This window comes from Lepisosteus platostomus, chromosome 15 (genome assembly GCF_059453375.1).
Source record: "Lepisosteus platostomus isolate fLepPlt1 chromosome 15, fLepPlt1.hap1, whole genome shotgun sequence".
Classification (NCBI taxonomy): domain Eukaryota; kingdom Metazoa; phylum Chordata; class Actinopteri; order Semionotiformes; family Lepisosteidae; genus Lepisosteus; species Lepisosteus platostomus.
This window is the reverse complement of record NC_142625.1, coordinates 8381949-8408725: the sequence shown is the minus strand read 5'-3', so window position 1 is coordinate 8408725 and position 26777 is coordinate 8381949. Positions and strand designations below refer to the sequence as shown.

Below are 26777 nucleotides of genomic sequence, written 5' to 3'. Positions count from 1 at the left end.
CTTGAAAAAAAATATTTTATATGTCGCAAAAAACTGACTTGCTTCAACAAAATATATTTACTAATGTTTTCCCCTGGCAATCTACCTGAATGCCCAACTATCTGAGAAGGCCTCTGTGAAACCAAAAGAACCACAACTGAACAAGTTTTGACAATAAGAGAGAGAAGAGAGAAATAATAAGAGAGTCCCCATTAGCTTCATTTTAAATTAAAACATAAAAGCGTGATTAATTAAAGCCTTTATTGATTCACAATCTGACAATGCAACGTAAATCATTATCTTTGTCTTCTAAGTATCTTAATCAACTTTAAGCATAGCTTTCTCTCCATTTAGATTTATTTTACATACCATCGCTAAACAAAGCAGATGTGTACTGTGATTCCTCTTGGGATCAAACATGGAAAGATTAGATTGTAGTCGTTTTTATTTAAAAATCACGGACATCATGATTTGAACATCATTAGGTGTTGTTTTGAAAAAGCTGTTGAGTAAAGAATAGGAATTTTCATATGTGTACGTTCTGAGTTTCACTTTGTTTCTTTCTTATATGCTGTGATTTGGGCACAGAAGGGTTAAAAAAGAAGTCAGACAGGCAGGGGGAAGGGTGAGTTGTGAAAGTGTTACCTGTCCTGGAGAAAGCGGTTAGAAAATAGATGGATTTACACCTGTGAAAAGCATTCCAATTTTAATGCGATATGGAAGACATTATTCATAAAAAATGATCTTGTATGGTCTGTAAACTGGAAATTTATGAAGGAGACACGTTAAGTATCGCCACTTTTTACACTTGGAAGAACATTCCAATGTTAATGCCACACTGAAGATATCACTAATAACCTGTTAAATCTGAAGGGAGATCTAAAGGGATCCACACAGTACAGATTCCAGCTAGCTATTCAGAAGGAAAGATGGTGACATGACTGCACAGGTGAGCAGACACACCCTCTAATGTCAGGCGTATGTGTTAAATATATTTAGATCTTTGAATTAATATCGTTATTGATTTCTTTAGCCTCACAGCATTGTTCAATAATACTCTTCTTGTGTTAATTTTTAGTTAAGCAGGATTTGAGCTACAGACCACAAAAAAACAGGATTAACTTTTTTCACATATTGATGATAATGATATCAGTAGCAGCTTGAAAATATTCATTGTTATTAATAAATGACTTAGATTCGAACATGTTGTGATATTTAGAAATATAAAAAAGTCAATAGTGTCCATAAGATTGTTAAAATGGAACTCATAGTGATAGCTAGACTTGAACAACCAACCTTAGCATTATAAGTCAGTTACTTAAGCTATCACGCCACTGACACAGTCACAGAACAAGCAGTGAAACAGCCATATCAATAGAAAGTCTTATACTACTGTTTGTGCTACAGTACATGAATATAATTATATCGTTATTAATTTCTTTGGATATGTGATTCCATATTATATTCCCTATTAATCAAATTCTGAGCATATGCTTTTGTTTACTCCGATATCGAGCGTATTTGCAGAAAAGCTTAAAACTATCACTTTTCTCAAAAAGCACTGTATATAAACGTACAGTAACATGGTCAGAAGGAGCGCGTAAAAATGTTTCCGAAATAACCACAGACTTTGATGCTTAAAATGTTTAGGGAGAAATGGAATACTGGTGTGTATTTTTTTCTTTAAACTACCAATACCAGCAATGTACAGTTTACATAATATGTTTTTCTTCCTAAATTAATATCGTTTATGACCTTCAGATGTGTTATGCTCCTATTTTTTTTATGCTCAGCTACTAAAACGTCCCTTTAGTTGTAAAATTCCATACAACTGTTCAATACTAAGTAGATTAAAACATGCACAGTAAAGAGATTAAATGATTAAATCTTTTCACTACCAACCAATGCACCACATGTGCCCTTTTCGGTCATTTTGGCCAATCACATACAGTGGTACGCCACAGTGGCTTGTGGGTAGTGGCGTGCGGTACAGGTTTGTACTGTGCATTTTGAATGGTTGGATCTGTACCTTACGTTTTTTAAATAGGATAATAGTATCTGGAAGTACCTTGTAAAACAGCCAGGTGGCACTAAGAAAGCTTAACTTCTCATGTGCAGCGTTTGAGCTGTGGTTTTGAATCCCAGTCACTGCTGAGGGAGAATCTTTTTCCAATTACAGAATTTCAGTATACTGTATAGACTTAACAATTTTGACTGTGAATTACAGCATGTTGAACATTAAACTGATTAAAAAATAGGTATATTTTATAAAAGGAAGATTGCTTAGTTGGACAAAAGTACTTCCACCTTCATAAATATTTAAATTATTCATAAATATTTTATTCATCAATGTCTTTAATTTGGTAACTTACAGTGGGTCGTGGTTTAATATCACTTGATAGTAATATTAATATGGAATCCTGTAACCAAACAGCTAAAACATCAAACAAAACAAAACAAAAGTGGATGTTTTGGAAACATTTTGACATTCGTTTAAAAAACAAAACTTGTATTGTCCTTATACTGGAAATGGGGAATGGACTGTAAAGTAGCACGATGTAACGTAGGCGGTTCAAAGCCTGATCAGAAAATTACTTTTGCTTTGTTTCTTACATAGCCGAATATACAAACATAGTCCATTATTATACATATAGCTGTACGTATACATGTTGTTCGCTCTGGTATGAGTGAGTGTATCTGGATGAATTATTATCAGTGATGGCTTCGTGATTATGGAAGTAATTTTTTGCAATTACCAACAACTGGAGAACAGCTTATTAATATGTTGAAACCCATATCATGACAGTGAAGACAGACATGTTACAATTTGACCCACACATTGTTGTTTACTATGTTGTGACAATGTTGTGTGGCTCTGCGGGAATTATTCTGTAAACTGAAGAGTTCTAGATGAGAAACGTCTTGTATTGCCTCTTTTTATATTTTGTAAAAATGTTCCAATACGGAGTGTATTATTAATAATATCAATAATGAATGACCATGGAGGATCTGTAAACTGAGAAGTTACAGAGAAGATACATTAAGTCTTGTCAGCTTGGAATTTAATTTAAGTTCACTTTATTGGCCATATACAATTTTTTGTATTAGGAATTTGTCTTTTCACATACCTCAACTTGCTCTTCATTAGACACATAGACAGGGAGAGAAGCTTTGGGTCAGAATGCAGGGTCAGCCATTTATACAGCATCCCTGGAGCAGTTGGGGTGGAGTTCCTTGCCGAGGGGCTCAACAGAGTAGGACTCCTCCACGAGCTGCAAGATTCAAACCAGCAACCTTCCAGCCACAAGCGAAGATGCTTAGACACAGAACCACCGCACCTTTACAGCAATCCTTTTGGTTATATTTTTACATAGCCGGATGTGTAAAATTAGATTGGATTAATAAATTGAATAAAATATTTCACATATACTTTGAAACCATATGGTCTGGAGACAATATGGTATCTTACTGTACACACAGTAAATTTACACAGTATATGATTACTCTGCCGTGTGCACTACTGTTTCAGTATATCTGTGAATCTAAAGAATTTAAAATCTATCTGACTGTACTTTGGATCTTGTGTAACTGAGCAGACATTTACCTCGCTCTCACAAGTGGCTCTGTTAGAGTTTGTGTTAATGCACTCCATCCTTTTGAATGGCTTTTTATTGCCTTTATCCCCTTTGTCTGTGTGGGTGAAGGTTGAATGCCTTCCTCAGTTTAACATCTGATATGTCCCCAGTAAACCGAGACTTAAACTCACTGTCTGCCTTGCAACATTTCTCAGACAGTTCCAAAGTGCAGCACAGAATAAAATACACTAAACTCAAAGCCATGATGGACACCACAATTACCCATAATACAAACTACAGTACCGCAATACCTGTAGTACAAAGACTGCTAAAACCAGCAGCACTGGTTCACATTCAACTAGTTTTAATCAAAGGAAAAATACTGACTCTGCAAAACAAATCAAAGATCCTGAACAAGCCCCCAAATATGCTCCGCTATAGTTACGGTAAGGTGAAAGTGAGAAGCTGATGTTTTAAGCATTTTAAGAAAATCAAAAATGAGAAACAATGGCATGTTCCTGCCTAACTTAGACATTGCATGCCTTTAAAAGCTTAAACTTTAAATAGTAGAACCTAAATTACATCATTGTATTTCCAGTTACAACAGATACAGATCTTAACATAAATCCAAAACCTTTTGAAACAGAAGCTGTTAACTCTACTTCATATATGCATGTCACCCAGCTCTTTTGTTTGTATTATACTACGAATAAATCCCTGGGGCATACCATCCAAGGTTTTGAAATTTAAAACGTAAATCAGACCTTTTTTGGTTGAGAGAAATGGGTACATTATCTTTTGAGAAGTCGTGTACTGATTGCAAAGAATCTGATTTTGCAAACCTTAAAGAACTAATTATACTTGAAGAATGTAAAATCTGTCTACCTTACTGTATTGAAGTTTTATTTCGTTGAACTGTTCCAACACACTACAGAGATACTCAATCTAAATTTAAGGTCTGCTTCTTTTATGGTTTTGTTATACAACTTGTTTTGCACGTTACAATCCAAGATACTGCTTGATTTGACTTTATATTTGCCCCATTAAGCTGAAACAGAAAAAGAAGACGTTCTGTAGTTAATTTGTTTGGAATTCGATTTGTTATATTATTTGGTTAATTAGTATTATTGTTAATAATTATTATTATGTTATTTATTATAAAACCACTGACACCGACACAGGTTGCTGCTGCTTTTCATATGCTCTGAGTAATTTAAGATGAACTCTGCCAGAGGCAACCCTTTACACTTTTAACATCTCAGTACCTTGCTATAAGAACCATTCCCATCCCACAAACATGTTCTACTCTACATACACAATGGGGTTTTGTTACATCAGGGAGTTTCACAAATTAACCCTAACCCACCCATGTTGATCTAATATAACTTTGAACACATTGTGATATTTAGAAATACCAAATAAATCAATATAATAACAAGTAATAGGTTTATTCCATTCTGAAAATTGAAGAAAGAAAACAAAACATTTCGGCTTTGGAGCCTTCATTAGGTGTGGAGACCTGAAGAAGGTGAAGAGGTACACCTTCCACACCCAAAGAAGGCTCCACACCCGAAACGTTGTGTTGTCTTTCTTCTCTTTTCAGCATGGAATAATTATTACGTGTTTCTTTGAAGTCTACGCATGCTGACACAGCAACCCACCTGAACTAAATCAATATAGTGTCCATAATATTTGCTATTTGAGTTTTAAAGAAATATTTATTTGTTAAAAGAAGACTTGTGTCGTGAGCAGGAACAGAACCTTGGCTTCCAAAATGCCAATGATGCACTGAAGGCATTGTGCCACCTGGCCACTTGACAGCTTAAGCTGTAGTTGTAAAGGACAGGCAAAATGTAATCACAAGTGACTGAGTCAAATTGCTGCAGATTTTTACAAAGAAAGTGGACTGTGGTAATACAGTTGTTAAAGCTATATAAATATATTTAGATCCTTAAATTAATATCATTATTAATCTCTTTAGATACGCGATTTCACATTATATTCCCTATTAAGCAGATTGTAAAATGTTCACATTTTTTACCACGATAACAAACACAAGTATTCATTTGAAAGGTTATACATTTTAACTTTTTATTAAGTATTGTTGTAACAGAAAAATAAGTCCTGGATCCCGAGATGAAGTTAAACAGATAACTTTTATTGCATGCAAGGAACAATAAAACCGAAGTCTTGTTCCCGCAAGAAACAGCAAAACCAAAGTATTGTTCAATGTGCCAGTACAAAACTCTCAGTTTGTATAGCCCTTTCCTGCCGCTTCTGACGTAGCTCTTTATTATGGTAATGGGGGAGAGGTCACGGTATTTGGACAGTTCACAGACTTTTGGCCGAATGGTCAGGGTTTTAGGTTACCCTCCCTTGGGATTTCCTAGCTGGCATCTGGAATCCTTATCAGTTATCCCCCTTTCCTGCCATAACTCTAGCCTGTTACTTAGAAGTTCAGTCCTCATGCAGAAAGGAATCAGTTAACCCCTTCCTCACATCTTGTATTTTTTTTCAGTATATAAACTTAATATAATCAAAACAAGCACGTCAAAACTTTTCTAAAATAACCACAGTAGGTGAAGAACTGATGCATAAAATGTTTATGAAGAAAGCGGAATACTGTTGTGCATTTATTTAAACTACCACTACCAGCCTTTACATTCAGAGCCGTTATGCTCCTCTTATTTTTATCCTCCACCACCAACCCTTTAGTTGTAAATCACCATGATTGAATAGTGCAATGCACCACCTGGTAATTCTCAAGAGTGTTTGGATTCTGTAGTGACTATTGGGTGCAATCATCTTTGACCATAATGGACAGTCAATGACTGAACATTTACTTGAAAACGCACAAGCAACAGAAAGACATGGTCATGATATGTTAATGTTTTTAATTAATATTAAAGGGCATTTTTGGAAAGCTTGATAATATTGGTAACTGCCAAGACATCCTTTGCAACAATGTGCTGTACTTCTAATGACACAATCTTGCTACACCTGACACTTGTGACAGAAACTTAAACTAAAGAGCCATATGTGGAACTTATGATGTTATCCTTACAAGTGTACAGGTATTTTGTGTCAGAATTCAAGATGTTTTAGTTAAATTTAGGCTCCTTTGTAGACATACAGTACAGTAGATTGTGATGTAGTCAGTACTAATATATCCAATTTATTATAGTCAGGCTTTATGGCTGTAATACTTTAGAAGTTTTTTACCATATATATAGTACTGTAATGACTTTCCAACTTTCATTTTCACTTAGACATAACTGTTCCTCACTGCATTCTCTGGACCCTGTCATTCACCCATTCATTTCCAGATTATGCCTTGCAGTCCTTGTACCTGCAAATTTCTGTGACTGACACTAAATGTGCTGAAGTAAATTCGCTCTGTAGTATTCAGCTGTACATGGCTAAAATGTAGACATACTGTATTACTTTCTTAATGTATAAGTATGTTTGCATTTTGGCTTTAGCTTGGCTAGATTTAAAACTGGTTGAGACTACCCTGAATGCTTAGAAGATTAGAAAATATTTTAATGACCAATTTATTCTTTCTGTAGATCTGTAGACTTTTTTAAATTGTTAGAAAATAATGTTTGACTGATATTAATTCTGTCTGTGTAGGTTATGGACCAGTGACAAGGACAAAGGACCCAGAAGTTTTCAAAAAGAAAATCAATGCTCTCAGTGCCAGGGGAGGAGGTGATGAGCCAGAGATGTGTCTGTCTGCCCTTCAGGTGACTATATATTGGAGTTCTCACAGACTCAGCAAAAAGCAGAATACAGAATGTTCTCTCCCAGTCGAAAAGCCCATGAAGGTATGGCATAATAACCAATGGCATACCACAATGTGAAACAACAAAGCATAACTCTAAACAAAGACATTATAAATTAGTAAAGAACAGAACACGTAAGATACTAAACCATAGGATTCTAACCTATGGAACGGTGACAAAAAGAGACAAAATAAAAAAGAAAAACCAAGCATTACATGACCAACAAAGTATCACATTTAAACAACTTTAGCCATGCATGGATCATATAACAGCAGTTGAAAGCAGACTTGTACTTTCAATGTTATTTTTATCCCGTTTTACTAATATTTCTTTAAATAATAAAATGAACAATTGTGAACCTCTGTTATATCCTTCCTTCTTATCCTTCCTTCAAAGTCTTTACAACTGCATTTTAACTAATTCCACCTTCACTGTTCAAGGATTACCAAGACTCCTATACACATGTCACATGTGGCATTTTGGTAACACATCAACTCCAGATCTTCAGGACAGTAGGGCCCTTGTGTGTAATTGAATTTAAAGTGTAGTTCATCAAGGGGTAAGCTCAGAAGTGCAGCAGAAAATAACTACATGTAGTAAATAACAGCATATGTTATTAATTGCTTTTACATTTACATTTTGAATCAATTCAATTCAATTTGTATTTATATAGTGTCTTTTACAACAAGGTTGCCCCAAGGCACTTAACAAAGCTGTGTGACAGTACATGACATTATAATACAGGAAGAGAAAAAGCCAGGAGACAACAGAGGAGAGAACCCAAAACCTCCTCTGTAAGGAGACAAAAAACCTCCAGGGGTCCAATGTCAACTGGCTGCCCAACCCCTCTGGGCATGCTAAGATTATACAATTCTAAAAAAGTACTAAATGTGGAGTATTGTCTTCCATCGTGTCCTTCTGTGTGCCAGTACTCCATGCAGTTCTCTGCAGACCAGCAAATCCTCCTAAATCATAACTGTATTCGCGATGTCCCTCTTGGATCCATAGCAGCGATGCAGTATCCAACTCAGATGGTGCCCAGCTCGGTGGGGAAAAGAATAGGATAGTTTGGTCAGAACAGATGTATCTACAGATGCAGCCATTCAAAACAAGTGAGATACACCACGGTACCATGTGGTGGGCGTGCCGTATCCTAACATGGTATGACGCAGTGTAACGCGTCATATGACGTCATATCAGAAAATATCCGGTATCACCTTGTAAAACCGCCAGGAGGAGCCAATAAAGCTTAACCTCTCATATACAGCATTTGAGCTTTTAAATGTAAACTGTGTATTACAGCATGTTAATCATCAGTCATTAAAAAGTTGGTATATTTTATGAAAGCAAGATGGGCAAATGTACACAACCTACATTTATCATAAATATTTTAATTATGCAGAAATATTTTATGCATCAAAGCCATTACCGAAGATATTACTAATAGTATTAATAATGAATGACCTTGGACAAGCTGTAAACTCAAAGTATTACGCTGGTCCACATTATTTGTAACCATCATTTTAAATGAAAAGACTATTTTTTAATCAACAAAATGTAACACCACAGCATTTCGTTGATCTAACTAACAAGGACGGGACATTAGTTAGCCAATATGATAAAGGAATAAATTACTTTTTTTGTTTATTTCTTTAGCACATTTATTTGAACATTTCCATCAATTGTAGAAGCACTGAAAAACTGTCCAATCCCTAGTTCATCGGGCATTTTCTTTTAGTATAACAGACATAAAAACTCCCTTGGTTTTAACAGAGCGTTTCATAATTTCTAACAACGAAAATTATTTAAACTGCGACACTTATCATTCAACCAGGGCTCAAAATATCACAAGGATCCTCAAGAGAATCCTTGTGATATTTTTAACTCCACAAGTCTGAGTCTCTGTGTTCGTCCTCAACGAATCCAAATTCATTACATTGGTGTCAGCAGCGGGATGGACAGTAAATGGCCGATGATGTCGGAATCAGTGAACCGCTGGTTCCCCCAGCCCACTTGCTGCAACCAGTCCAACCTCAGGATACAGTCCTCGCGGACTGGGGCAAGGTAGAAGGGGTGTTTGACCCTCGCAGCCCCAAAGTGCATGGTGAGCGCCCTGGGGGTCCAGCTGCCTCGGTGCCCGGCAGGATACCAGGCCACAGCAGGGTGATGGTTGAACCGGTTTCGACGAAGGCCTGGCAGGGTCTGCCTTCGAAGAGGCAGGGAAGAAATAAGCCCCGGCTGTGGCCAACCGTTCCCACAGCAGGCGGGGTGAAGCGCTCTTTCTGGCTTTCCGGAGCGGGGGTAGCGTCGCTCAAGGGCGGCCTTCACCCCTTTAGGCCGCCCTGCTCCCGTTTCCCGATGGCCTCCGGAGTCTCTGGGGATCCAGCGCCTGGCAATCCCGGGCGATGTGCCCCCTATCCCCACAGCGGTGGCAGATGACCAGCCATCGTCGCTCCCCCAGCATCACCGTGCTGGCCATCTACTCCTCCCCATCTGATTCCCCGTGTGCCCCTCCATTGGTGCCCATTCGATGCCTTGAATACGGCATCAGCCTGCTCAGCCAGAGCCAGGCCTTGCTCCATAAGGACCGGCGCGGCCAGCATCACGTGGTGCTGCACCTCAGTCGGCGCCAGGGCCCAGAGGAACGTCTGGAGCGCTATCTCCCGGTGGGCCTCCTCCGGGAGAGCAGGGTAACCCTGGCGGACTAAGTAGGCCACGTCTACGGTGACTGGACCCAGTGGCTCTCCCGCTAGGCAGCAGCATTGGGCCAACCTTGCCCGCAGCAGTCCCGGCGCCTCCCCTCTCCTGCCAAAATGCCTACGGAGGGCCGACGCCAACGCCGCGTAGTTGTACCGCTGGTCCCTGGGTACATCCAGCAATGCCTGGCAGGCCTTCCCCTCCAGGACGGCGGCGAGGTGGCCCACCATCTCCACCTGAGACCAGCCGTTTGCCCAGGCCGCCATCTGGAACTGGGCCTCAAACATTTGCCATGGGATCTCCCTATTATAATGGCTCAGTCTCACCGGCTCAGTCTGGAGCAGGGGTGAATGGCTGGACCCCGCTGGTCTGGTGTCTCCTTCCTGCCTCACGGCCTGAGGCGACCCAGGAAAGAGCCCCCCTTCCACTGAGTAGGTCACCGTGGGGTAGCCCTGATAAGGGTTGTGGCCACTGGCGGTGCTGAGGGGTCGTCCCGACGCTTTAGGGGGTCACTCGGCTGCTGGGGGAACCGGCTCTTCTCTGAGTCCGACATCATCGGCCGTTCACTGTCCACCCTCCCGCTTCTGACACCAATGTAATGAATTTAGGTTCGTTGAGGACGAACACAGAGACTCAAACTTGTGTAGTTAAAAACTGCGCTTTATTACTTCTCCGTCACCACCCGCCAGCAGCACTCCCACGCCCAGACGAGAGAGAGACACAAGACAAGCCCGCCAAGAGCGCGGGCCCAAGAGAGACAGAGAGAGAGAGACAGAAAGAGAGAGAGACCAAGGGGTGCGGAACCAGGGAACTATTTACATGGAAAATGGGCGATCTCCCCAGACTGTACGCCCGTTTCACTGTTACCTGAATACCTCTTAGGGGATATTCTAACAATGAGTGATTATAAGATGATCTGTCAAAGTGACAGAATACCTGTCAATGAAATACAATATGCTGGACAGTATGCGTCTCAAAGTGCTTTACAGGATAACAACAATAAAAACAACAATTTTACAAGTCCTGGGAGGAAGAATATAATCAATATTAATAATAATAATAAGCTTTATTTTATATAGCGCCTTTAAAGGTGGCTTTTTTTTAAAAAAACTTTTTTTTAAATGCATTTGCATTTGCACACAGAGCAATGTTTACTTGAACATGGAGATGCCATACTGACTCATTCCTGCACACAACCATTGCAGCGGAATTTGCATCCTTTGGCAGGGCTATGATTCATACAAGTGGTGGTGGATTTGGAGACAAAATGTATTTACATTGGGTTGCTGTAAGTGGAGCACTAATAACCCCAAAGCTCTACTTATTATTTTACAAGAGAATGCACCTGACAAGCTGGACAGTATGCTTCTCAAAGCTCTTTACAGGATAACAACAACAATAACAACAACAATTTACAAGTTCTGGGAGGAAAAATATTATCAATATTAATAATAATAAACTTTATTTTATATAGCGCCTTTAAAGGTGGCTCCTCAAAGCGCTTCACAGGATAACAACCGATGAAACAACAGTGGCTGGGGGTTGAAAATACCTGTGAAACCGGTTTGTTCACAATGTACTATAGACACAGAGACTCAGTAGCAATAGCAAAATAGCAATATTATGGACTCTCAATTGACTTTTTAAAAAAAAAGTTTTTTTGACAGCTGGTACAGCACCCCACTGCACCCGCGCCCCAGCATTATATTCTCATGTACGGTTAGAATGTGTTCATTGTCTTCCAATGAAAGACAGGTTCCTTTCGCCGAAGTCGGGAGACATTAGAAGCTTGCCACGCCCAGACTGTTACTCCAATGCATTAGCATGTTAAAGCGATTCCATTGAGGAGCCGGGCGCAATAATTGTTTTGCTCCTTGATTTTCTGATCTGCAAGGCCATTTGGCTGTAGCGAATGTGAATTCTGTCTGGCATTGCCAGATTGTGAAAAATAAAAGTATTTTAATCAAGATGGGGGGTAAAGGAGTCATCTCTATGACTCTCTCCCTTATCAAATTAACGTGAAACAAAACAAAAACTAAAAATAAGATACAATCTACAGACATTCACAACATAAACATATCTAGAAAAATTTACATATATTGTTAAATTATTACTTTAACTATATACTTTAAGTTACTGAAACAGCCAGTTAATAAAATCGTTGCAATTTTGTTCTTGTTTGGTGGTGGGGAAATTCTGACAACAATTGATTTAAAGACAATCTGTCAAAGTGCATTGAAATACAATATTACACTGGGTAAATGTTCTGTGGTCAAATTCTTCCGCAACGAGGGTACCTTTAAAGTGGAGACGATGAAAATAAAGCTTATTTTTAATTAGCTGGACAGAGAGGTGAACATTATTATGCAGAAGACAAAGATAACGATTTACGTTGCATTGCCAGATTGTGAATCAATAAACATATTTAATTAAACATAGGTTTGCGATTTAAATGGAAACGTGGGTGATGGGAACTCTTAATCTAAATAAAAATCAAATAAATAAAACAGGTTTCGATAGTTAATAACCACTTTTTATGCGCGAAACACAGGTGATATTTCTTCCTGATCAGTTTAGAAATCTGTGTACGCTGTAAGGATTTTACTTCCTAATTAAACTTTTAAAATACGCGTTTCGAAGAGAAAAAAGCATATGCTGTTGTCTTCCTGCTACAGTATGTAGAACAGATCAGCAAGTTTTTTTCTCCAATCAGAGGGGTGTCAGATGGTGTCAGCCAATCACCATTCTGAAGCCTACCATAATCTCTGGTATAAGGACACCCCAGAATTCTGTCACATTTTCAATTTAGGAAATTATGAAATGCTCGGTTAAAAGCAAGGGAGATTGTCCGTTATAGTGGACATAAAAACAAGAGTTTGCTGCGGCGTTATTGGAAACCCAATTTTAACACAAATCGCCGGCATTATATCCTAGAAGACACAGACCGTCGCCAGACCGGGAGAATGCCCGGAGCATAAAGGAAAATGCAGACGAACTAGGATTGGACAGTTTCCAAGTGCTTGTACAATCGATGGAAATGTTCAAATAAATGTGCAAAAGAAATAAAAAAAAAAATTATTCCTTTATCATATTGGCTAGCTAATGTCCTCTCTTTGCTAGTTACCTGTGGCTGTGTTTCTGTGTTGCGTAGCAACAAGTGACTATATTCTCCGAAACGTAAACATCTTAATTTTTGTGTTAAATAATTTTTTTAAATTAAAATTCATTCTATACAGCAATCGCATATTTGGGGACCGTTTCATAAAACCTTTATGCTTAAAATGTTTAGGTAGAAATGGAAGACTGGTGTGTATTTTTTTTTAACTACCAAGACCAGCCATACACAGTACAGTTTACAATCATACAGTAATATGTTTATGTTCCTAAATTAATATTGTTTATGACCTTCAGATGCATTATGCTCCTCTTTTTATGCATAGCTACTTAAATTTCCCTTTAGTGGTAAAATTCCATATAAATATTTAATACTAAGCGGATTAAAACATGCACAGTAAAGAGATTAAATGATTAAATTTTTCACTACTGACCAATGCACCACGAGTGCCCCTGTCGGTTATTTTGGCCAGCCAATCACTTACCGCTGTAGACTGTGGTGGCTTGTGGGTAGCTGAGTGCGGTACGGGTTTGTACCGTGCATTTTGAATGGCTGCATCTGTACCTGGAAGGCCAACACTAAGACACACAATGTTATGTACAGCAGCACCAGCAGCCATTACAACAAGCTATGATGTAAGGTGTGAGTAGGCTAGGCTTAACTAATAGGTTTTCAGTCTGGATTTAAATCCTGAGATTGACTCAGTTGAATCACCTGTGTATGTACCTGCATTTCATTATTCCAGTAACCCACATTCCCTGAGGGAAGATAGTAGCTATCTGCCAGATATCACTTTCCTCCTAGTGAAAGAATGAGTGTTTATAACAACATTAATGATAGGTCAAAAGTGTGACATTGAGTGGTTCAAGGACCCAGTCACAACAAGGCTGAATTTCAAATATATGTTTGGATAAGTTGTAATACAGATGTCATACAGAAAAGTAGGGCACATAATATAATTATGCTTTCACTGATGTGCACTTCTACCCCCTCTAGGAATTAGCAATGTGTGGAAAGTGTAAATCACATTCACAATCCAGTGAAAATTGTGACTTTTCTGTGGGGTGTAGGCCAGCACCCAGGGATAATAAAAGACGTGTGGGTGGTCAAAAAGGCATGTTACTCAAGTCAGGTCTATCTAACAGCACCAGACTGGTATTGCACTTTGTTCAGACACATGGGTTGGGCCATAATTACACTCTATATGATATACTGGGGAAATGTAAACAATAATTCAAACATCATAAGCATATGGAGATTAATGTAATTTTCCAGAAACAACAGCAAGCAAAAACATGGATATACTGAAAATGGAGATCCACTATTTAGTGATATTCTAATGGATCTAAAAAAGAGAACAACAGACCTGAGCTCATTTTTTGATAAAAGATAGTGTATGAGCTTCAACAACTTGGCAGAGCAGCTTGTTCCATACTCCCACAATCCTTTGTGTAAAATTGTGAAACTTGCATTTCCTTATATTAATTCCCTCTACTTGATTTAGTTCATGTTTTACTGTTGATTCTGAAGAAGTCTGTTGCTTCATACTGTTCATAAAAGTTTCTTTACTCTGCCTGTGTATGGTTTTCAGCTGGCCCTCACCAGTGCCCCCCCTTCCTCAGAGATCTACGTGTTCACTGATGCCTCAGCTAAGGACTCCTACCTGAAGAGCACCATCATTGCACTGATTGAGAGCACCAAATCTGTGGTCAGTAGTTCTAAATGTGTGTCCTGATTAAGGAAAACAGATGTCCTTTGCAGATGTATGTGTGAGGCCAATAGTCCAATGGGTGCTAATGCTTTGATTGAACTAACTAAGTTCACAGTTATTAAGAGTAAGGTTAAGTAGATCAATATTGCCAATAATACTGATTAGATTCAGTATGCCCCCCCGGCAACACAGCAACACCAGCAAAATCCTAACTGCCTGCATTTATGGAAGGCTTTCAGTGAAAGATTTACCTCCCCTTCAATTAGCAGTGATCTTTGGGCGGTGTTGTCTGGGATGAGTCAATACACAAAAAGTTTGAAGGTGGGCATGAGTCTATCAAAATTTCCTCATTCTCTCTTGTGTGTCACAGGGGTTGGAGCTGAGAGTTGAGACATAAAAAACATATAATTGGTATTTCTAAGTGTTTATCAACTTAATGTTGATGGCAATAATCATGCTGTTGTCAGACACACAACTAGCCATAGTTTAAGACAAAAATAAAAAAATTCTCAGGATAAATGAAGCCAGATCATGAATCAAATTAATTTTATTCAGCATACTAAACTTCTCATTTCTCTCTGCTTAACTAGAATGATTAACTTTGAAGTACATTGTAAGATAATCAATAAGCTCCAATGTCTTAGTCTTTGTAGAAGAGGAATTGACCATATAAACAGTAGTTCAAGTAGCTACATGAAGTAGAACTCCATGTAGCTACTTGAAGTACACCCAAAGAAGGCTCCATAGCTGAAATGTTTTGTTTATTTTTTCTCTTTCCAACATGGAAAAAACCTTTACTTGTTCACATAAACAGTATTTATTAACAAGACTATTGTGTAGAGATAACATGGTGTCTGAAATGGATCTGCTGTGTAATGGCAATTTCTGTTTCCTTTTGTTCAAAATATCAAGACAACTATCATACTAACTAGCACAATTCAAACCACATACAGATCCAGCCATTCAGAATGCACATCAAATAATGCACCAGATTGTGGTTTAAACACCACAAGATACTTTATAAAAAATATTCTGTTGAGGGACTGCATTATTATGTAAAACCACCAGGTGAAGCAGTTGAATGCTTAATGTGGTGTGTGGAAGCCAGAAAAAGCCTGGTTTTGGATCAATGCTTAGTTTCTTGGGACAATCCTTTTTCCAATTATAGAATTGAAGTTGTATGGTTTTTAGACTTTTATGAGTTTTATATTGCATCTTACAGTATGTAAAATATTAAATTAATTTTCAAAAAGTAGGGTTATTATACAATAACAAAATTGTTCAGTTGGATATATAAAAATAGTTTATTATTATAGCTTGTGAATGTGATGTGATGTGCATTTTTCAGGATTACATCTGCATTTAAATAATCTATATTCTGTTTTAATTTAGGCAAAAAGCAAACAGGAACCAATTTTAAAGTTTACATTTTTATTATAAAAATATATTTCACATGTACTATACTCTAGTGGCTTTAAAACCATAAAGAATCATACTGTATATACAGTTTGTTTATACAGTATACCAATCACACTACAGTTCAGTGACATGCACACTACTATTTTGGCAAATCTGTGGATTTGAATGTGTTTTGAACTAAATTACACGCTGTTTACCCCCCATTGCAAGTTGTGAGAAATTGTATAACAGTGTGACTTTACAATATGCAAGACAAACTATTCCACGAATAAATAAAAATGCATTTTTCGATTTATTGTAAAACCACTAACATCAACAGCACATGCATATTTTTTTCAATGTGAGAACATTGAACCTGTGAGTAACCCAACAGCTACATCTCTTGTACAACACACATGTATAACAAATTGCAATATTATATATAAAGGTAGTAGAACCACGATAATATTCACCATTGTTACAACAGATACAACAGATACAAAACAAATCTGAAACCTTTTCAAACAAACCTGGGGATGCAATACACTTTCATAATGGTCACTAATGCAGTTTTAGTTTAGGAACTCCAATTCCCATGGACCCCATAGGACTGCTTTCTGGCAGCGTCTACATCTCCTGGTTACTAAGTAATTCCTAGTTTTAATCTGGCCTTTTAAAATCAGAATATTTTTAAGTAATTATATTTAATATATTTCTACAATTAAAATATTAAATAAATAGAATCTTTCGCTAATAATCACATTAAATTAATATTTATACTACTGTATCTTTACATTTTTATTAATTATATATATCACAATATGTTAAATATTTCTTTTATATTCACAGTCTCTTATATTTATAGCAGTATTGGGGATGTAACAGATGCTCCCCAGACAGACTAAGAAAGGTGTAATATCCAGTTAAAAGGGTGTAGTGTCGCAAGGTTCAGTACATTTGCAAGTTTATGAGAGGCTATGGACTGCAGAGCCACAAGTCCTGTTTCTGTGTGTTACAATGCATTAATCAGGACCCTATGCAGATGGCAGAATCTGGATGGGGGTAAAACAGACACTGGGAGGAGATGAGGAACTGGGCTGGTAGATGAACATGGGAGTGTGACGACTGTGCACAGGTGCTCGGTGGGGGTGGGGGGTTGTCCAGGTGAACAAGTCCAAGGGAGTCCAAAGGGAAATCCAGAGCAAGAGTCCAGAGCCGGGTGATCCGTCCAGGACAAAACAAGACAAAGTTAAAAAACGGATCCGGTGCAGGAAGATGGATAAAAAATTGGAATAATGGGACCAGGCACTCTGAGCCCTGGACTCAGCTGGGTTGGGATGCTGGTAGGAGGCCTATGCCCTCAAGCTGCTGGTGTAGGGCAACTTGGTGGTAGGCGGGCCTCTGGGCATCTGTCTTCCAATGCAGAGCGTGGAATAGAGTGAGCGTCTGGATTTTAAGGAGGGGCTGGATTGGAGACAGGTGCACATTATCAACTAAAATGTGAAAGAGCCAGAGGAGGAGGGATTACAATACTGACACTGTGCCTAGGTTATACTCATGATGGCGAGCATGCTGGTCATACCAGAGTTTTTGAGCACACTGTAACTTAGCTTGGTTTTCTCTAGCCTCTTCTCGATATTTCTCCTGGCAGTTTCTCATTGCCAGTACATACTGCACAATCCCCTCTCCAGATGTTGTAGGTGAGGTTGCCTCCCAGCAAATTTAACGGCTCTTGAACAGCTCTTCAATATAGCAGCTCAAATGGAGAGAATCCGGTTGAAGCTTGTGGAACCTCTCGATATGCAAAGAGAAGGTAACCATCTATCCCAATCCTTTCCAGTATCAGACACAAATTTCTTTAGCATGTTCTTAAGAGTCTGAATGAACCTTTCCACAAGTCCATCTGTCTGTGGATGATAGGGACTGGTCTTTATCACTGTAATACCTAACTGTTGATGGAGCTGTTTCATCAGCTGGGAAGTAAAGTTAGTTCCCTGATCAGTCAGGATTTCTTTTGGAATTCCCACCCTAGAAAATAGTTGCACAAGTGCACTGATAACTATTGGTGTTGTTATTGAGCGAAGTGGAAATGCTTCAAGAAAACAGGTTGCATAGAGTTGCAGAGATAACTAATATATATTGGTATCCTGTACTAATTTTCTCCAAAGGTCCAACTATATCTATAGCTATTATTTGAAATGGGGTGGAAATTATTGGCAACAGTTGAAGAGGACCTCGATTAGATCTACAGTATATACTGGTTTTCTGGCACCTGGGGCATGTTTGACAATATTTTTGCACATCTTTGTATAGTGTTGGCCATTAAAAGCGTGAGCTCATACTCAAGTATGTTTTTTGATGTACTAAATGTCCTGCCCATGGAATTGTATGTGCAAGGTGTAAAATCATTGACCTACAACTACTGGGTATGACCAAGTGGTTGTCAGTTTTCCTGGCAATATATAACACACCATCTTCTACAATATACTTCTCCCCTTCACACATTTTCACCTCATCCCCATAAGCTTTCTTAAATAAAGGAACAAGAGATGAATCTTCCTTCCATAATTTCCTGATGTCTACCATCCCACTGCTACCACCATAAATGTCACAGTCTCCTCCTTGAAAAGTTCAGAGGCGTAGATGGAATATAACAAAAACGATGGCACAGCCACAATTGCAAAGACGTGCAATGGTGTTTATTAAGAGGAACTGTGTTCCCAAAGTGAAAAACAGAACTAGGAAAAAAAAGCTATTGTACATTAATTGGTATAAAAAATAGATTGTTGTAGGCAGCTCCTATTCTACCCCACAACCAACTTTTTTCTATCTCCCCCCTCCTAACTTGAAGAGCTCCTTTTCTAGGTTAGACTCATCCCCCTAGAATATTCCACTATAAAGCAAAGCATAATTTTGCTAAATAATAATCAGAATTCTGATATACTCCATTAAGGAACAAGTAATAGGTTTATTCCATGCTGAAAAAAAGGGAGAAAGAAAATACAATGTTTCAGCCGTGAAGCCTTCTTCAGGTGTGAGGATCCTGAAGAAAACACAACATTTAAATACACAACAATATTCCTTTGCGGCCTACACTTGCTGATGCAGCTATCCACCTGAACTACTTATGTATAATATATTTATATTCCTAAATAAACATTGTTTATGGTGTTGAGAGATGTTATGCCTCTGTTATTTTTATTGTCAGATACCAACATTTCGCTTTAGTTACAAAATTCTATATTAATATTCAATATTATGTGGATTTAAAGATGATAAACAGTAGGGAAACAGATAAAATGAAGCAATTGTTTCATTAACATCTAACACACCACTAGTATCACCTATCGATTGTCTTTGGCCAGTGAAACTTTACAGGTGGCGCCTTATTAACAAATGACTCTTGTTCTGAGTAAATGAGATTTGTTGCATCTGTCAAGAACTGTTCTTTCCGGGCCCTATGCGGGCGACACGATCCAAAAGGTGAAGAAACAATAGGGAAAAATATCATGCAGGAGTCGGTCAGGAGACAGGGGGGCGTGTCCATGCAGTGCTAGTGTCCGGGGGGAGTGAATCCAGGGCGAACAATCCAAGGGTAAATCCAGAGGGGGAATCCAAGACGGGAGGTTTAGTCCAAGACCAGGGGATCCATCCGTAGTTAAAACCAGAACCGGGTCGGGACCGGCGGGGCAGGGAATCAGGAACAGGAAACTAAAACCATAACGGAGCCAGACGCGGCAGGACCCCGGGCTCTCACGACACGGAAATCAATAAGAAGCCCCGAGCAATCGCCTGCGTCTGGCTTTAAAGGTGGAACTAAAGAGGGGCTGGAATAAGGAACAGGTGTGGGGAATGGGAAAGAACGAGGAAGGGCTGGAGCGCCCTTAAGAGGAGGAGTAACGATCGTGACAGCATCTGAACTTTCCAGGATGGTAAAGTAGTCAGATGTATCAAAAATAAACTCCAGGTCCAAGAAAGGTCCATCTATCCATTTTCTAACCACTTGTTCAAATTCAACCTATCACAGCATGCACTGGCACAAGGCAGAGTACAAGCTGGATGGGGTCCATCACAAGGCAGACAGACACAAAGACAGATGTGCACACAATGATGCCAGGGCCAGTTTTCTCAGAAGCCCATTAGTCTAACAGTATGTTTTTGGACTGTGGTAGGAAACTTAAGCACCCAGAGGGAACCCTTGTGAACTCAGAGAGAACATACAAACACCACACAGCTCATCAGGTCCAGTATTGAAGCCAGGTCCCCACTGCTGCAAGGCAGCATTGCTAACCACTGCGCCACCATGCTGCTCCGAAAAAGATATACAATACTGTAGAGGATTTCTTTTCTAACAACTGTCTGGTAAAACACACATTTGTGGGGTACTTGAAAGTAAGATTACCCTCTGACCTTGATTGTTTATGATACTTTCTCTCTGGAAGAACAGTGGCTAAATGCAAAATATATTTTAAAAAGACAAATGCAGGATGACAGTTATCTTGAGGTATTTAAGGACAGAACTACAGAGCTACAGCAAGTGAGTTTGCAATTACCTAGCTGTAAGAATCACATTAAATGAAATGTTTTCTATTTATAAGAAGTACTCTGTGTTCCAATTCCATATCTTCCTACACCATATCTTACTACATTTACTTCTCATACTGTACGTGTAGGTTTCATTTTTTAATAAGCTTTAAGAATTCATATGTTCTTTCCTGAAAATAAATATTTGGAATTCCTATACAATTATAAAGTCATACCTCGGTATTTCAGCAGGTCCCCAATTGCTCTCTCAATTTTGTTTTTCTTTTAAAAATTTAAAAGACAAGACTGATAGTGTAATTCCTTAAGATATAAGTGCTCTTTCAAACTGAGTACAGGAAGCAGGTCACGGTCATGTCTACAGTTTATTTTGGGGTGCTGCAATCCCTTATGAGGTTTCCTAATCATTTTTGAGGCAAATTTAAATCTCATATTAAAACCTTTTTTCCTATCTACATCCTTGATTTCATTATTTAAGAGTGCATTTTAATTACTATCTGAATTTGGTTGTCAACAGTATAGTCATAAAGCTTTTACATTTAAAGTATTAATCATAATCAGTGTCTTGCAATAGTATTCACACTCTTGCATATATTTCACATTTTGTGGTTTTAAAGCCTGAAGTCATGATACCAGTAGCAATTAATGTTTGGTGAATGCACAACCTAATGCTCATATTCAAAGACATATACAACAAATACGTAAATGCCAAATCAATATGACTCCATCTCTGAAATTCCAGTAAGAAATTCTGTCTCTGCCATCCTCCTTATCTCTTCAGAATGATATGGATCCATTAATTCTATACCAATCCCTTCATGTTGTTATTTTTTAGAGATTTCAGTTACATTGTAATCACCTACTTAATGAAGTTCCTTCAATTTTTTGCATTTTTTTTCTAATACACTTTGTATTTAGCAATGTACAACTATTTATCTGATGCATTTTACTTCTCTCTTGGGTTCTTTGTACCCCCACTCTCCTTTAAAACAGAAGGTGTAGGCTTTATTTGGATACCCGCTCCATCTCATTAATAAAATGTATTTGTATCCAGTACGAAACAAAGATATTGAAAACGAATCTAATTTTCCTTTATTTCAGCTGTGTTGGTTGATTGTCCAGACTACCCTTTTCTCTGTAAAGAGTAATCGATAGATTTAGAAATGTTGATGAAAACAATGTGTGAAACAAACAATATTACTTCAAAATAACACCAACTTTTGCAGTTGCGATTACATTGTACTTTATAATAAACATAATAATTCCTTTCACTTATATAAAACGTTCTAGATATTTAACTAAAGAATTTTAAATTAATAGTTATCAATGAGATTAGTTTTCTAGTTTACTTGGGGATCTATAATAACCCTCTGCTGTTATTACAATCCCCAACCCTCTCTCTGCTTTACACTCCAGGTCAGCTTCTTGCTCACAGCCAGCCTGTCATGGCGGCGACAGAGGAGCAGCAGTGGTCAGAAACACGGGCAGCTGGTTGCTGGTCGAACCTCTCAAGATGCAGCCCTGCTGTACCAGGACCTGGCACAGACATCAGGGGGGCAGGCAGTACGCGTCAGCAAAGTTCACGGTCGGATGTCAGAGGCCTCTGCTATCATTTCCTCCAGTGCTGCTATGGTAAAACATGCTTTCAGTGTTGGATCTCAGTTGATTAAAATTTGCAATTTGTTTTCTATATACAGTACCTTAGTCTTATGGTCCTGACTGTCGTTATGTGTGCTGATAGTATATTTATGTTCCTAAACTTATTTTTCTGCTTTTTCTTGAAGTATTTAATGAATGGATTATTTTCCATTGAGAATATAAGCCCATTCAGATTTTTCTCAATTTACATTAATAATAATAATTGCTTACACTTATATATCACTTTTCTGGACACTCCACTCAAAGCACTTTACAGGTAATGGCGACTCCCCTCCACCACCACCAATGTGCAGCATTCACCTGGATGATGCAACGGCAGCCATAGTGCACCAGAACGCTCACCACACATCAGCTATCAGTGGGGAGGAGAGCAGAGTAATGTAGTCAATTCATAGAGGGGGATTATTAGGAGGCCATGATTGGTAAGGGCCAATGGGAAATTTGGCCAGGACACCGGGGTTACACCCCTACTCTTTTCGAGAAACACCCTGGGATTTTTAATGACCACAGAGAGTCAGGAACTCGGTTTTACGTCTCATCCGAAGGACGGCGCCTGTTTACAGTGTAGTGTCCCCATCACTATACTGGGGCATTAGGACCGACATGGACTACAGGGTGAACACCCCCTGCTGGCCCCACTAACACCTCTTCCAGCAGCAACCTTAGTTTTTCCCAGGAGTTCTCCCATCCAGGTACTGACCAGGCTCACACCTGCTTAGCTTCAGTGGGTTGCCAGTTGTGAGTTCCAGGATGATATGGCTGCTGCTTGACACATTAATGCATGGTGTCAAGATCAATGTTATTGTGACTGTCCTATTATAAAAATGTGTTGCACATGAAGAGAATAATTGGAAAAATAATAGGATGTGGAAACATAAAATCAGTCTCAAGAACAAATGCAGATATTTGGTACAATCATTCCTCCTTATATACTGGGGAATATGTGAATATTAGGGAATTGAGTAGAGTGCCTGTTGCCTGTGTTGAGCAGAGAGCTAGTTTTGCTAGGGGAAATAGAGTGCAGAGTCAGAGGGCAGAAGTGGAAAACAAAAAAAGACAACAAGTGCAAGCAGATCAAAGTCCACACATACTGTATAAGTAGTGCAAGTGGTAACTGCTAAGGTCAGTCATTTTTATTACTTTTTTAAGTTTTGTGTGTCTAGAGCTATGTCACACTGATTATCTTTAATAAAGATAAACAAAGCTTTCCTTGCTTGTTTACTTTAATGTAAGTACAAATTATAAGTCTGTTTATGCTTTCTAGTGAAATGGTTTAACTTCATTATTGATATCAAATTTTGGTCATTTTCATTTTATGGTATTCATCCACTTAAACATGTATTGCTCTTTGATTCTAGGTGACACTGTTCCAGTCTGTGAGTGATCCAGGAAAAACAGAGGAAATATTTTCATTCTATGTTGACCCCTCAGTCAGTAACCTCACTCTCTACATCACAGGGAGCTTCCTCAACTTCAAACTGCAAAGCCCTGCAGGTAAAAATAAAACTAGCATTTCATCTCTGCCCAGTACAAAAGGCACCAGCTCAATTCTGATCTCTACAAAGATGGGGATTATTAGGAGGCCATGATTGGTAAGGGCTAGGCCAGGGAGAAATTTGACCAGGACCAGGATAAGACATCTACTCTTTTTGAGAAATTACCTGAGAATATTTTATGACCATGGAGAGTCAGGACCTTGGTTTTACATCTCATTCATAGGACCACACAAGTTTTCACTAGTTTCCCTGGCACTCAGGCACTTAGGTACAGATCATAAGATGAGGGCTTCCTTCTGGTCCCACTAACAACCCTTCCAGCAGCAACCTTAGCTTTCCTGGGAAATTTTCAATCCAGATACTGACCAGGCTCACACCTGTTTAGTTTAAGTAACGTTATGGTTCCACCATCTTGCCACCAGAGGGCACCCCAACCTATGGTGCCTGCTCTTACTGTGCAGCAGAGGTGCAGAGCAAGCAGATGTCAGTAACTAATCCTTGCTTGCCTAGTGCATACCCTCAGTACGACTTGGTGACCCTAACTCACCATTCCTCCCGTCATAAAGCCTACTTAAATCCTGCTCATGGTTCAAACAGTGCTTAGTATTGTTGTCATTACTCTGAGCTCTAGCCTTTGCTACATTCTTCTCTTGTTCCTGCATTTGTCTCCTACTCCTGTTTACTTCCCTGTTCATCGTTTACCTTATCTTTGTCCTGAGATTTGTCTGCTTGTTCTTCCTGGACTCCTAACCTGGTTTTTGGATTTTGGCCTGTTTCTTGACCTTGATTCTACACTCTCATTCTGGCTCTGGATTCTCGTTCACCTCTAGACCCTGGCCTTGGATTTCCCTCAGTCACTGTCTTGGAGTTTTGTGACCTTTGTGAGCAATCTAGAATGTGTGTCAAGACTTGTCTTAGTTTTGAGGTAAATTGTGGTATGTTTCTGCATGCTGCATTTAGCACTTCACTGTCCAAAGATCAATAGGTGGCAGCTTTGGTGCGTTGGATGTTAGTGAAATGGCAGATTCATTTAAGCTGCTTTAATATGTAATATGAATAATATTAATGTGGACTTGGGTAATGGGAAATTAAAATAACTGGAAAATAATATTCCCAAATCTTATTTATATTATTAATGTATTAATATTAATAAAATATATTTATAGCTGCTGGGTGGAGCTAAAAATAAATGCTTTAATGAGCTCTTGCTGTGTAGTTGATTTCACATCTGTCTTTGGAGGAGTGCCATCATATCAGGAGATTCTGCTAGTGTTTTCACCCAGTTTACTACCTCTGATTTAATAAAAAAAGATTGATATATTTGACATTTTAGATTTTAATTGAAAAAAAATATAGATAGTGGCTTTAAGATATTATCAATAATACATGTAAAAATCTCAGTTGTGATTTCTGTTTAAAGACATCTTTAAATTCCCTTACCCTTTCCAAGTATCCCAAAGATTGTAGGTCTGGTGGTCAAGTAGTCTGGTGGTCAAGTAGTTTGCTTTACCTTCCCTTTAGGAAGTTTCATTTGTTTCCTTTTTTTCCCTACAGCCTGTATCTAATTTTTTTACAAAAGACTACAAAATAGTTATTGTGTTAAATTAAATGAAATTATATTTAATTATTAAAGCCAATTACAATTTTGATTCATCTAATGATTCCATTACTGTTGGGTCCTGAAGAAGACCAAGATTTTGTACAAGTTGACCACTACAAACTTCTATATGAAATCCCTGAATCAGATGCAGGAAAATACCCAGGGCATTGCACAGACTGAAGAGTATCACCCAGTACTTGGGATGCAGCCCAAGTTGTACACTTCCACAGACTGAAGTTTGTAAAAATGTAAGCTTGGCTGGCCTTCTCCAGCAGTGAAAGAATGACCAACATGGATACCGATTCTTTCAGAATTGATAGCCAGATGAATCCCGATTTCAGATTTTCCTGGATGCATTCTTTCAGGAGAAAACCTGGCAAAGAGACAGGATATGTTTCCCAGTAGCTGTCTTTGTTATTACTGTTTTGCCCCAGTCAAGTGACAGCCAGTGGTGTGGTGGGGAATGTTTGCATGAAACAGCCTGGTTTATTGTGGATATGGAAATGGAAATACAAAGAAGATAGATGTAACTGAAGAGATTTGATTAGACAGAGGATCCAAAGTTGCTCGGAGTTGCAGACAGGCACAGCTGGAGTCGTCCTAATGAGTGTCTGGTGGATGAAGTGACATAGAACAGGGTTGCTAGCAGCAGGATGAGAAGCAGGACAGGACTGGAAACTTTAAAGTTAACAGGTGGCAGGTGGCTGAGAGAGCCACCAGTCAGGGTTGTGTGTAGCACCAGTCAGGGTTAAGCTCCTTGTGTGAATTCAAATGGTCTCCGATGAGACTGAGGGCTGAGAGTCTTTAATATCTCAAAAGGGCAATTTGTGAAAGAAAGTACAGCTTGTGCATTGGTCAGAAATCAGACCCAGGCCTCCTGTGTGGCAGATGAGAATTGTACCACTGAACTGCCAAAGTGTCACTCTGATTGAATGATTGTGTGGAATACTGAGAAATGTAGTTTGTTACCTCATTTATTTAGTGTCACAAGCTAAATTAACACTGCCAGTGTGGGTTTATTAGTTTATTCATCAGAACTGCCTTTCCCTTACACTGAAAAGAAATAATATATAATAAATATATAATATATAATATACAAGGGAGTTACTACAATGGTCAAAATCAACAACAGGCTGAGTGGGTTAATCAATATGTAAATTACCCCCAAATAACCACCAAATTGAAAATGTTTTTGCCAACAAAATACTCACGTTGTAGGT

At 38.7% G+C, this 26777-nt stretch overlaps 1 protein-coding gene across 1 annotated transcript in view; it reads left to right on the top strand.

Moving 5' to 3' along the window:
• LOC148647994 (von Willebrand factor A domain-containing protein 7-like) overlaps positions 1–26777 on the top strand; it is a 123270-nt gene that overhangs the window by 56098 nt on the left and 40395 nt on the right. The window contains exons 8-11 of the mRNA XM_088607468.1: positions 7188–7300; positions 14743–14859; positions 22219–22434; positions 23820–23955. Coding sequence (XP_088463594.1) covers positions 7188–7300; positions 14743–14859; positions 22219–22434; positions 23820–23955 — 582 coding nt within the window. The remainder of the gene's footprint in view (positions 1–7187; positions 7301–14742; positions 14860–22218; positions 22435–23819; positions 23956–26777) is intronic.